We start from the raw sequence: 14,694 nt of genomic DNA, 5'->3' as shown, positions 1-14,694 counted from the left end.
TACAACTGGCTAGTTAGACCTTACAGGTACTAACTGAACAATGCAGAGTAGCAGTTGCTTGGCTTTGTTTTTTTCTGTTTTAATGTGTAAATTAACTGTTTGTTTTGTTGATCTCATAGCAATTAACATTTCTGCTTCACCTGGTATTAGTGACTACATATTCCAGTAGATTACAGTTCAAGTTTATACAATGCACAGTAATTGTTTTGCTGGCAATGGAAAATGTGTAATCATAATTAGAATTTGTACTTACTTTTAAATTTTCTTATAAAGTATAAATGCTTTAATTAGAAGTTTAAGAAACACAGTTCCTTTTGTTTATCTTTTAAATAACTCTTTGCAGTAAATCGTCACAACCACCTTAAAGACTTCATGTTGGTGGTGTCAATTGTTATTGGAATGGGAGGCTGCTGGTTTGCATACATCCAGAATCGGTACTCCAAAGAACACATGAGGAAAATGATGAAAGACCTTGAGGGCCTACAAAGAGCAGAACAGAGCCTTCACGACTTACAGCAAAAGTAAGTTTAAATGAAATATACATAAAGTATATAAAGTGTTGATTCTGTATTCATTTGATTATTTCAATTATTTTTATATTTCTTGGTATTAAATCAAACCAGACTTTTAAACACTTATGCACCACATGTATCAAGAATGTACTAATATATCAAAAAATATCATATTCAAATATGGGCATGAAAGTTGGTGATTGTTAGCATTTCTGTGATCTGCTGTGGTATGGCTGAACAAAAGCAAGTAACTGCATAGTAGATTATCTTGGTATATTGGCATGATATATTCCTCTCAGGAAGCAATGCCTTTTTATTTAGTGACTAATGCTACTAGTACTGTACTTAGTATATAGAGAGTCTTGAGCTGGAGATTTATGAAGAATCAATTCTTGAAAAATAAAATTATTTAAAAAAACAGGAACAAATTGGACACAACCAATTAACTTTAAACTGATGTACATATGTGTGTTAAATGCAACCACTAAACCTAAAGGTAAGTTGTTATATCCAGGTAGTTTTCTTTTTCAGTAGAAAAAAGTGTACTGAATTCATACCAAGTAAAACAAGATCAGCAATGGGTATCACTTTAATTAATAAAATTTAAGATTTTACTCTCCTTTAAAGATGAGTGTTTAGTTTTTAGTTTTTCCCAGAGTACACAGCTCTTTACTAATCTTACTCACATGATTTTTTTTTTCCTTCTTGAGCTTGATTTTTTTTAATGCACACTTTGTGTACAGTTTAAAAATCAGGTCCACTTGTATGCAAAATTATTTCTCTCATTGTAACCATGCTCTGTAATATCAAAATTGGAAACATTACTATTTACATAATAGTTTTAATTATGGCAATAACACCTTGGTAATAATAATAAACTTAAATTCTTTGACAGGAATGTAATGTTCTTTGTTTAATACTGAGGGTATTAGCAATAATCCTTAAAACAGATACCTTCTGTTTGATAAACTAGATTTTTTTTCCCTAAGAAACCTAATTTACAGTCTGTTTTATGTATGTAGTACATTACAAGTAATTTGAGGAATCACTAAACATTTTTTTTATTCTTGAAAAGGAAATAAATTAACAATTTTAAATGAGATCTGTGATCAATTAAAGATTTTTAGTTGAATTAATGGTGTGCTTTGTGCATGTTGAACTACTATTCTATGAATGGCTGAGTTACATTCCTTTTGAGATTGTAATTGAAACATCACTTTGCTATTGTTCAGTACAGTCCATAAATGATAAATTCTAAAATATATTGCAGAGATGCTGTCTGAATTTGTATCCAGACTAGCCAGTATCGCATCAGAAGTAGATATTGGTAACAGGTGCAGAAAGCGGGCTAGTTCACTTTTTAACAAAGTTTCTAATTTGTATATAATTAAAAATTGTGTAGCTTGAAAAATTCAAGTTGGAGTGTAATTGTTCAAAAGATGCAAATACAGTGCATCCGGAAAGTATTCACAGCACATCACTTTTTCCACATTTTGTTATGTTACAGCCTTATTGCAAAATTGATTAAATTATTTTTTTTTCCTCAGAATTCCACACACAACACCCCAAAATGACAACGTGAAAAAAGTTTACTTGAGGTTTTTGCAAATTTATTAAAAATAAAAAAACTGAGAAATCACATGTACATAAGTATTCACAGCCTTTGCTCAATACTTTGTCGATGCACCTTTGGCAGCAATTACAGCTTTAAGTCTATTTGAATATGATGCCACAAGCTTGGCACACCTATCCTTGGCCAGTTTCGCCCATTCCTCTTTGCAGCACCTCTCAAGCCTCCATCAGGTTGGATAGGAAACGTTGGTGCACAGCCATTTTAAGATCTCTCCAGAGATGTTCAATCTGATTCAAGTCTGGGCTCTGGCTGGGCCACTCAAGGACGTTCACAGAGTTGTCCTGAAGCCACTCCTTTGATATCTTAACTGTGTGCTTAGGGTCGTTGTCCTGCTGAAAGATGAACTGTCGCCCCAGTCTGAGGTCAAGAGCACTCTGAAGCAGGTTTTCATCCAGGATGTCTCTGTACATTGCTGCAGTCATCTTTCCCTTTATCCTGACTAGTCTCCCAGTTCCTGCCACTGAAAAACATCCCCACAGCATGATGCTGCCACCACCATGCTTCACTGTAGGGATGGTATTGGCCTGGTGATGAGCGGTGCTTGGTTTCCTCCAAACGTGACGCCTGGTATTCAAACCAAAGAGTTCAATCTTTGTCTCATCAGACTAGAGAATTTTGTTTCTCATGGTCTGAGAGTCCTTCAGGTGCCTTTTGTGAAACTCCAGGCGGGCGGCCATGTGCCTTTTACTAAGGAGTGGCTTTCGTCTTACCACTCTACGATACAGGCCTGATTGGTGGATAGCTGCAGAGATGGTTGTCCTTCTGGAAGGTTCTCCTCTCTCCACAGTGGACCTCTGGAGCTCTGACAGAGCGACCATCGGGTTCTTGGTCACCTCCCTGACTAAGGCCCTTCTCCCCTGATCGCTCAGTTTAGATGGCCGGCCAGCTCTAGGAAGAGTCCTGGTGGTTTCAAACTTCTTCCACTTACGGATGATGGAGGCCACTGTGCTAATTGGGACCTTCAAAGCAGCAGAAATTTTTCTGTAACCTTCCCCAGATTTGTGCCTGTCTCAGAGGTCTACAGACAATTCCTTTGACTTCATGCTTGGTTTGTGCTCTGACATGAACTGTCAACTGTGGGACCTTATATAGTTACGTGTGTGCCTTTCCAAATCATGTCCAATCAACTGAATTTACCACAGGTGGACTCCAATTAAGCTGCAGAAACATCTCAAGGATGATCAGGGGAAACAGGATGCACCTAAGCTCAATTTTGAGCTTCATAGAAAAAGGCTGTGAATACTTATGTACATGTCCTTTCTCAGTTTTTTTTTTTATTTTTATTAAATTTGCAAAAACCTCAAGTAAACTTTTTTCACATTGCCATTATGGGGTGTTGTGTGTAGAATTCTGAGGAAAAAATGAATTTAATCCATTCTGGAATAAGGCTGTAACATAACAAAATGTGGAAAAAGTGATGCGCTGTGAATACTTTCCGGATGCACTGTACATTATTAATATAGAAATCTCTAAGTGTCTCAATCCCTATAGCTTTTCATAGGTGAATACTGAGTTAATTAGAGATGGTTGAAAGAGGTGATTATCATATATATGGCCAATACATAAAGTGTTCCCCCTTAAAATGTGTCCTACATTGGTTCCATATTTTTAGCAATTAGTATGCTAATTTTAATTGACTTTAGGCTGCTGATACACTGATGATAATTAGTGTTAATTAGAGCACAGTACAATACATACAAAGATGATTTATAACAATTTATTTTCCATTTCAAATCAAGCTGATGTACACTCATGAATTTCTGGCAAATTCTAAAAGTTTATTATGTGAATGTTTATATCATAGTAGTAAAATTGAACGTTTAGGGAATGCCATACCACTTTTTCATTAGATCTCTGTAGGTCTATCTTTTTCTTAAGTGGTTATTTTGAATTGAGGTAAATTATTCTTATAGTTCAATCTAACTTCTTAAGGAAATATTTGTCAATTTGCATAGATATTTTCTGGAAAAGCTATAGCAGATTTGGAAGGATATTCATTTTGACTATATTAGTAAGATTGAGGTTACTACAGTACTTGCAATAATATTTTTGTTTCTGTACTATTTTTCTAATGGTACTTTTTAGCAGTATAATCTTCCAGTTCAACAGCAACAACAACTTGTATTTATATAGCACATTTTCATACAAAAATGTAGGTCCATGTGTTTTACATAATGAAGAAAAATAAAAGACAAAATAAGAAATTAAAATAAGACATTAGTTAACATAGAAAAAGAGTAAGGTCAGATGGCCAGGGAGGACAGAAAAAAAACCCACATGGCTGGAAAAAAAAAGCCATGAGACCGCCCAGTCCCCTCTGGGCATTTTACCTAACATAAATGAAATAGTCCTCTTTTGTATTTATTTTGTATTTAGGGTTTAGTTCACACTCAAAGCACAGAGTAATTATGAGTCTCAGCTATGAAATATAACCTTAATATGGTTATACTTTACCACTTATTATTTTATAACTGTTGGAAGCTTTAACAACCAAATTAATTGCAAAAAGTCTATAGACATGTAATTATACATCTATTACATAATTTTTGTGTGCTATTGCTTAGTGTTGTATTAATTTTTTTAGTTTATTTATAGTGTGTTTCTAAATGAGGTAGAATAATGGGTAATACTGCTTCCACACAGCTTCAAAAACCTGAGATACTGTCTAGTGTTTGCATCATTTACGGATGTCCATAATTTATTTTTTTGTCTCGTTGTTTACTTCAGTGTTGTCCTGCATACCAAAGATATGTACAGTAGCTGGATGAGTAACTCTGAATGAATCTGGTGATTAGTTCTATCTAGGTTTTATTTCTGTCTTGCTTTGGGTCATGTAATGGAAAAACAGGCTTAGAAACTGAATAAATATACCAATTACAGTTGAAATATCATTACATAGTAATAAATCTCATTATGAGCATTCTTATTGGGTGAATATTTAAGTTCACTAGCATACAATTCTGCAACTAATGGGTTTCTTCATGTCTCTGAAAATAATTTTAGGGTGGGTCAAGACAAAAAAAAAAAAAAAAAAAGTTGGACATCCGGTTTACTCTTAGCTGTTTGACAGCTATTATTAGGTCTGATTTGACAAATGGATGTTTTCCTCAACTCGGAAATCATCCAATGCATTTTTTTTTTACGAAATCTACGTAAAAAGTCTACAATCCACATCTGTTACATTCTGCGTGTGTTTCTTCTTTCAGAATACATATTTATTTTCAACTGAGAAGGAGACTCAGACCTCATTTGGTTCATCTTCACAGTGGATTTTCTAGTTCTGCCTTGCATGAAAATAGTGTGTTAAACTTTATCCAGGAAGGTAGAACATTAGTCTTCATGAGTCAGTTTTTAAGTACAAGTATGAAAGAAGTCTAAGGAGGTACAGAAAAGTTTTTATATATGGATTGTAACATAGTGGCTAAGATCTGTACTAGAAACAGATAACTTGGTGTTTAATGCTGTGTAACACTGAGAATGTTGGCTTAACCTTCCACTGCTGTGTGTGCAGAAAATAATGGAAACTACTGAACTTTGAAAATGTGATTTATTAAGTCACTTGCCTTCTAAATTAATAACTTTGTATGTCTTTTGTTAAATCTTACCATTATCAGTATCATAAAAAACACTATCTACTTCTAGAGCAGGCAGTGTGGCCTTTAGTTAAGGTTCTGAATTGTAAAATCCACATTCCTGCTGCATCAGTGTTCATCACTGTTTCACTGTATGACACTTTTATTTAAACTATCATTTTTATGATTTTTAACAAGGCAAATACTGGGCAGAGAAAGATTTTTGTTCACTTTACCTTGCCCCTTTTGTGCTCACTACTTTGATCATGTTATTCATGACAAGTAGCTGTTCAACTGACCCTAACTCCTAGACTTTTGGACAAGACTCCTCTTGGAGAGATATTAGGGTCAACCTGGCACAAAATAAAGTTATCTACTCTTGGGCCCCATACAGACTACAGACCTGAATTTTAAAATTTAAATTACTGGAGGAGATTTCAGATGGCTTACAAGGAATTAAATGTTTCCAGTAAACACAATAATAGGCCTTTGTCCATGACATCTTATGGGAAATCTGAAGACATACCTTCTTAAACATTCTCTTTGGATGTGTTCTCTGTCTGGGTTTTCTCCTATGATATATGTACTTCTGAAAACAAATTGCAATTTAAACTGTACAAGTATTATTTGCTACATTTTTGTGCTGAGTATTTATTTCATCTGGTTCATCTACTCTACATAAGAATATTCACTGCCTACTCACATGCCTTTTTGTGATTTGGCATCCTGAGGGTTTTGCTGTTTGTCAGATTTGTAACAGGAGACAGAAACTCAGAGTGGAAAGAATGTATTGAAGCCTTGGTATTCTGTCACTGTTTTAAGCTATAGTGTTTCCTGTGTATTGAGCTACTTAACCCATGCAGAAATGATAGGAACTAATAAGTGAAAGTTTATGTGCTATTCCAAAAATAAAAATTTATTATTATGTAGTTTTTTTCTCTTTTAAATTGCCATTGAGTAGTTGAGTCATTGGACATTGTTACCTTTCATTGATCTCATTGTCTAATTAATTGACTTGCTTTTTCCTTTTATTTTTTGCATTTATACAACTGCAGGACATTAGGAAATTAAGACATATATCTGCATGTTTTATGTATCTTTAAATGTTTATTTTTTGTTATTTTTAAATTAACTTTTTCTGTGGAGTTTGCTTCTTTAATTGTATCTAAATACACACATTTAGCACTAGAGTTACCAGAGCCTATGAAAAAACTCATAGATCCGTCCCACCTTAAATCGCTTCACACATCTCCATCAGTGTCTTTTGTCCTTTAAATGTGTTGATAAGCAGCAAGCAGCCTGCTATCACATCTCTGACCAGCGCACAGTTTTCTCAGCTCAAGTCTGTTTACCTACGTGTCAGTTGCTTGGAGTTGTATAGAGTGAGAAGTCAAGCAAGATCACACCTTTTATAAATACTATATCGTTATTCATGTGTGTTCCGTGTCTACAACAATCTATGTACAGTAAACACGTCATTAAAACAAACGTTTTTCATGTTTTAGTAATAATTGACAAAATATAGACATAAAATGTACAATGTGTGAAGCCTGATTTCCAAAGATCAAATAAACACTTTCATAAAAGATACAAATATATCAGAACAAGTGCGCTTCTATTCAAGAATATAACTGCAGAAAAAGAACCCCCGTTAGGGTGGGACATTGACACGCATTTACTACAACTGCTTCGGTGTTGATTTGATATTTCTACCATTTCAGTGTTGTCCTCCAGAAGACATACAGAAATCAGAGTTGTACAAAAATGTTTCTGTGATATATTCAAATTTAAGAAAATCTATTTTACTAAACATAGTAGTGACTGTGATTTTTTTTTTTTTTTTTTTAAATTACTGTTCTCATTTATTTCTCAAAAAATATTTCAAAGTTGTTAGTGTGGCTATCTCACTAATCCACCAACTTTGGTTTGAATTTTCATTTGATTGCTGTCTGTGTCCAGCTGTTTCTATGTTCTCTCCATATTCGAATGGGCTTTTTCTGGTTTTCCTCACACATACCAAAGACATACAGGCTTAGGTAAACTTGCAATTCTAAAATTGGTCCTGTGTGAGTGTGGCTGTGTTGTATGTGCATTTGTCCTGTGATAAATTGGCAACCTGTCGAGAACTCGTTTCTGCTTTGTGCCAAGTTTTGGTTAGTGTGTCTTTAGCTCACTGTTTCCATGAATTGGACCAAGTAAGGGTTGGGAATTTTTGTTTATATTTGCCTGTTGAGCATATCTTGTATTTCTCAGTACTTTTTATGGCTCTCAAGAAACCACATATCTGGTTTAATAGAATTTCAGGTCACATTGATAAATCATTCTTTAAGCAATTAGATTCAACAATAACCTCATTTATTTGGAATTCAAAACATCCACGCATCCAAAGAGCGACCCTACGAAGACAAAAGGCAGAAGGCGACATGGCTCTACTTAACTTCCAGTTTTATTACTGGGCAGCAAATATACAGGCGATAAGAACCTGGACACAAATAGAAGATCATACACAGGCTTGGACAGCAATAGAAGTAAAATCCTGCAGTACTTCTTTGTATTCCCTGCTCTGTGCTCCAATAAACACACGTTATCGGCAATATACTAATAACCCAATTGTGTTTCACTCATTTAGAATATGGAACCAATGTAGAAAGCATTTTAAGACAGAGAAGCTTCTATGTGTGGCACCTCTGCAAGAGAACCACCTCTGTCAACCTTTGCAAACATATGCAGTTTTTAATATCTGGAAAAAATTTGGAATTAACTTGCTTAGAGATCTTTATATAGACAACATCTTTGCATCATATGAACAATTACATTCCAAATTTAACATTCCAGCTACACATTTCTTTCACTATCTTCAAATCAGGAACTTTGTTAAACAGAACCTTCCGTTTAAAAAAAAAAAAAATATATTGCTTAATCTCAAGGACTTAGACATCATCTCTACAATATATAAAATCATTTTACAATCCCTCACTTTCAAAGATCCAAGAGGACACTGGGAAAAAGATCTCTCAATTAATATATCAGAAAAAGAGTGGAAAGTAGCAATGCAGAGAATTCATTCGAGCTCCATATGCGCAAAGCATACCGTTATACAGCTCAAAATTATGTATCAAGCACATCTGTCTCGTCTAAAACTCTCCAAAATGTTTCCAGGGCATGATCCAACCTGCGAACGCTGCAACCAAGTCCCAGCCTCACTAGGTCACATGTTCTGGGCCTGCACCAAATTAACATTATTCTGGACCAAAATTTTTAATTAGTTTTCAGACAGCCTTGGTCTCACAATCCCTCCTAACCCATTAACAGCTGTGTTTGGGGTTCTTCTAGATGGGTTTAAAGTGGAGAAAGACAAACAAATTGCGATTGCAATCACTACACTTTTGGCACGCAGACTTATTTTGATACACTGTAAGAACCCAAACTCTCCTCTTTCAAGTCGGTGGGAAACTGATGTGTTATACTATTTGAAATTGGAAAAAATCAAATGCTCAGTTAGAGGATCATAAAGCACAGAGAATTTATTAATTTAGGTATGTTTACAAGCCTTAAATTTCACACAGTTTGCCTTGATCTCTCTCTCTCAGGGGTGGGGATCGATTTGTCCTTAACTCAATTTTTCTTTTTGCAAAAACTTGATTGATTTGTATGGATTGCAATAAAATTAATAAAAATATAATAATAAAAAAAAGAATTTCAGGTCACATATAAATATAATTTCAATAATCTAAGTAATTTTAACATATTGTAATGATGTTTTAATTATGTCTTTAAACATTTAACAGTCAGATCAGGGGCCTTAATAATAACTTAAAAAGGAGAACATTTTAAACTGTCAGTTGCTGTACGTTTTTTAAGTGTGTGTGTTGGGAGGGAGAATACAGTGCAGTTCTGCTTTTCAGTGTTGAAAAATATTTTTAAAATATTTAATAACCAAAAACATAAATATTGTACCCATAAGACTGAACAAGAAAGTAAATTGACTAGCTTTTATATATATATATATATATATATATATATATATATATATATATATATATATATATATATATATATATATATATATATATATATATATATATATGTATATATATATATATATATATATATGTATATATATATATATATATATATATATATATATATATATATATATATATATATGTATATATATATATATATATATATATATGTATATATATATATATATATATATATATATATATATATATGTATATATATATATATATATATATATATATATATATATATATATGTATATATATATATATATATATATATATATATATATATATATGTATATATATATATATATATATATATATATATATATATATATATATATATATATATATATATATATATATATATATATATATATATATATATATATATATATATATATATATATATATATATATATGTATGTATATATATATATATATATATATATATATATATATATATATATATATATATATATATATATATATATATATATATATATATATATATATATATATATGTATATATATATATATATATATATATATATATATATATATATATATATATATATATATATATATATATATATATATATATATATATATATATATGTATATATATATATATATATATATATATATATATATATATATATATATATGTATATATGTGTGTATATATATATATATATATTGATATAAAATTAGACTTATGATTTTACTCTCCTCTGCCTGTAAAAAGTATTCACCCCAAAGGACTTTTTCATGTTTTGTTTTACAACATCGACTGAAAGTAGATTTAAATTAAATGTTTTGACTGATCATCAGAAAAAGACTCTAAAAAAAAGACTCTAAAATGTAAAATTTAAAACAAATCACTAAAAATTATCTAAATTTATTATAATTATTAGACACAAAATGATAAAGTGTTTTCATCTTATATATTTTGTTATAGAAACAAAAACTTCTGCACAAATAAAGAGCACAAATGGCATACAATTATGAAGTCATAAGTGTTGTTCATGAAGTATTTTCCAATGTTAACAGCCCTTAACTTACAGATTAATATTGTGTACTGCTTATAAAATGTACAACTTTTTTATCCTTTTAGTAATCCCATGGAAGTCAAAAACATGTATAGTGTTATATTATGTTCCATGTCTGCCTTCAGTCACAAATTCAGGTGTTTATGGAATTTTTAAAGCATTGTTATGACTGTATGTTAGAGGAGCATGTTGAAGAAACCTTTTTTATGACACGAGTGCCATTGAAGTAGGCTGCAGTTCCACTTTACAAGGACTTTGCCTGTCTTTATATAGAAAGTTTGCAGAGCCAGCAAGTATCAAGTGTCTGCTGCTTCATGGTGTAGTGGCAGCCTAGCCTGCTAACCCTTAATCCCCTGATTACATAGAAAAGCCACACTGATAACCAGATTTAAGTGACCTTTATGTAAGACAACACCTTGTGTCTTCAGTCCTCTGTTGTTAGTCATACAAGGCTCTGCTGTTATCGGACTTGTGATTGAATCCATTGTTTCCTGAATAAGTTTGAAAGATATACAATAAAGTCTGTATTTTGTTGCATACAGAACAAAACATTTGTTTCAGTTTACTATGTACTTTCTTAGAGAAAGATTGTTTCACAGTGACCTGTTCCTGAACAGATATTCTAAAATGAATACGCCATTTTAAATAGTACATTATACAGTAAATAAATATGAATATTTTATATCTAAGTTAACTTTTTTGTTGTATGTTCCAATTGTATGTTCCTAACTTCCGTTAGGGGTTTCCATATGTTCCTGTCCTCTGCATCTTGCTATGTTACACCCATCACATAAAGCTTAATACTGTGTGGTATTCATTGAACATAATAATGCCATCTTGAAACAGAGGAGTGAAAAGTAAAATTGTCTTTTTCTTCGGCTTTATTCTTCAATAAAAGCACAGTTTTTGTTATAGCTTTTGTGAAAGTGTTTATTTGATATTTGAACTTCATTCTTCACACATTATGTACTTCACATTTGTCAATTATTACTATAACTTGAAAAAAAATTCTGTTTTAGTTGGGTTTAACATTGCTTGTCTCTTATTTCCTGTCATCCTACATTTAAACAGATCGTTGTAGACACAAAACACACATTAAATGTATGTATTCCAAATAATATTATTTACCCTAAGCAGTTCCAGACAGCTTACTCCCAGATAAAAAGACTTCAGCTCTGAGAAATTTGCAACTGACTTGATTTCAGCTGCCTGTGTGGGGGATGGGATAGCAGGCTGCTTTTGTTGACTGACACATTTGCAAAACAAAGACGCTGATGAGGAGGTGCAAGGGAATTTAAGGTGGCCCGGCATAATGAATATTTTCATAGGCTTCAGGGATTCTAATGTTAATATTACTAAAAATAGCGTCAGTAACTTTTGAAAGTTTTTTTTTTTAAAAAGTCAACTGGACAATGAGTTTATAGTATCTAGTAATTCTGAGAGTGTTAGAGGTTTATCCAGTTCCACAGCACTAAGAGTATCTATAATGAATCAAACAACTCATTTGGTTGTATATTATCTTCTTTAGACTGAATAGAATGTAAGGACTTATAGTACTCTCTAAATGTGTGGGGTATATTTTTATGGTCAATGATTTTATCTCTATCTGTTTTGGTAATTGGTGTTCTTGCTTTGCAGACCTCATGCTTGTAGATTTGTTGGGCTAAAATCTTATTGGCCTCCTCTCGCAATGTCAAGATGAACTGTTCTGTTTTTTTTTTTAGTAGTCAAAAGATTAAATTATGATTGCAAAACCTGTCTTTTTTTACGAAGTGCCTTATTTAGAGATCTGTCATATTCTAAATCTATTTTGGTAATTTTGCTGATTAACTCACATGCCTTAATGATTTCTAATTTATTTTTGTGAGAAAGATATGAAGTAATCTCCTCTTAAAAATACCTTTCAGTTTCCCAGATTATTCCTGCAGTGATCTCTGAGGTTGCATTTTGTCTCCAGAAAATAATCATTTTTTTTGATATGAATTCTGTACAGTTCTCATGACCTAATGATAGGAGGTTATGATACCAGCTAAGAGATGAGTGTGTAGGGCACGGTGATTTAAGCTCCATGATCAGAGGGGCTTGGTTGTAGATATAAAAAAATATCATTATAAGATTTGATAATAGGGAAAAAAAAAAGTCTTGTTTATGAAGAAATAATCAATTCTTGAGTAACAATGATGGACTAGTAAGAAGAAGGAATATGCTTTTACGTTAGGATTAAAAACCTCCATGGGTCTGATCCATTATAGACTGTGTAATTATTTTTTCAGTATTAGATATTATTGCCACTGTAGCCGAAGACCTAGCCAGGTCTGGATTTAAAACACAAAGTATCCTGCCCTTAGAATTTTATGATTGTTCACATTAGCAGTAGATGTGAATACATTTTGGAGGAAAACTCTATCATCCATGTTAGGTGCATAGATATTTATCAGAATCACTTTAGTATTAAATAAATTGCCCACCATAATGACATATCGACCTTCAGGATCAGATATTACATCTGGTACTTAAAATGGAATAGTTCTATGCATTAAGATTCCCCACCCCTAGTTTTTTTGTACAGCTGGAGTGAAAAATTTCTTTCTTACTTGAGTCTTCTGTAAAAATACTATCTTGGCGTTTAAATCTTTTAAGTAAGAGAATACTTCCTTTCTCTGTAATTCATGGTTGAAATGTTTGACATTCCAGCTCATAACGCTCACTGTTTGGTCATAAAGAAATTGCTTCTAAACTTTTGTTGACATTTTGTAGTTTTAAGAAGGTAGTACAGTGATCCCTCACTATATTACGCTTCGACTGTCGTGGCTTCACTCTATCGCGTTTTTTTTCTCATACACACTTACCTCACTATGCATGCGCTTTCTGAGAACTTTTATCTAAGCCCTACGATGGCTCCTAAACGTGCTGCTTTTTCTAAGCCTTCTGACAATAAAACTAAGCACCGGAGGAAGATGCTTACTATCCAGGAGAAGGTGAAACTCTTGGATATGATTAAAGATGGCAATACCCTACAAAAGCCTCCTCACGCATATGAAAAGACAGTGCCAGCAACTGCCTATCAAGATGTTCTTCAACCGCGCACCCAGATACCCACTGCCTACTCCTAGTACTCCTTCAGCGGAAGAAGACAACAACGCACCTGCTGAAAATAGTGCACCACCTCTGAAGACTCTCCTACTGAGGTTGTGCCTTAGTGGTTGTGTGTAAGAACTGTGTGTGTTTGTGTGCAATTAAATGTACAGTACAATAATCTACTATATAAAAGCGTTCGGGATTGTCCTTCCGTCCCGTGAGTGCAAAGCGAAGCGGTATTCTGCTTATTACAGACTTCTACTTGTGGTTTGAGGTATGTTTAGCGCGCGATGTGAGCAGAGTTCTGGTGCTCTCATCGCTCCCTTGTTTTTGTGCGCGATGCGCTGGAAAAATAGACAAAATTATGTTTCTGGAAATAATTAATGTTGATGAAGTACAAATGCCTCACTGCGTAGTAAATATCAGGGGAGATGGTGCTTGCTTATTCTCATCTATAGCTTATTTAGTGCATGAAACTCCGTCTTTAGCGGTACAGATTCGGGCTGAAATTGTACGACTTTGGACAGGCACTTGAGGGGATAAAAAACGTAGGTTTTCGGGAGATGTTATGAATGGGCACTTTGATGTTCTCATTCCCTACACTTACATGCCTGATGTACACATGGAGCACACAAAAATTGAGGATAAAAGTCGGTCGCCTTAAAAGGCGAGTGCGCCTAGTAATATATTTGTAACGTCTAATATGTCTTATGTTCTCTTATTTTGTCTAATATATTGGGTAATGCGAGTGTAATGGTGATGAAAGGGTGTTATTTCATGTCTAGAGGGCTCTAATAATGTTAAACGTATTTAGAAGGTCGT

At 33.0% G+C, this 14,694-nt stretch overlaps 1 protein-coding gene across 2 annotated transcripts in view; it reads left to right on the top strand.

The window, feature by feature from the left end:
• Nucleotides 1–14,694, top strand: part of LOC120523954 (stromal interaction molecule 1-like) — a 124,819-nt gene that overhangs the window by 36,784 nt on the left and 73,341 nt on the right. For both annotated transcript variants that reach the window (XM_039745700.1, XM_039745699.1), the window contains exon 3: nt 344–521. In XM_039745700.1, coding sequence (XP_039601634.1) covers nt 344–521 — 178 coding nt within the window. The remainder of the gene's footprint in view (nt 1–343; nt 522–14,694) is intronic.

Source organism: Polypterus senegalus, chromosome 2 (assembly GCF_016835505.1).
Source record: "Polypterus senegalus isolate Bchr_013 chromosome 2, ASM1683550v1, whole genome shotgun sequence".
Classification (NCBI taxonomy): Eukaryota; Metazoa; Chordata; class Cladistia; order Polypteriformes; family Polypteridae; genus Polypterus; species Polypterus senegalus.
Note: the sequence above shows the minus strand (reverse complement) of the source record. Positions and strands in the feature narration are given on the sequence as shown.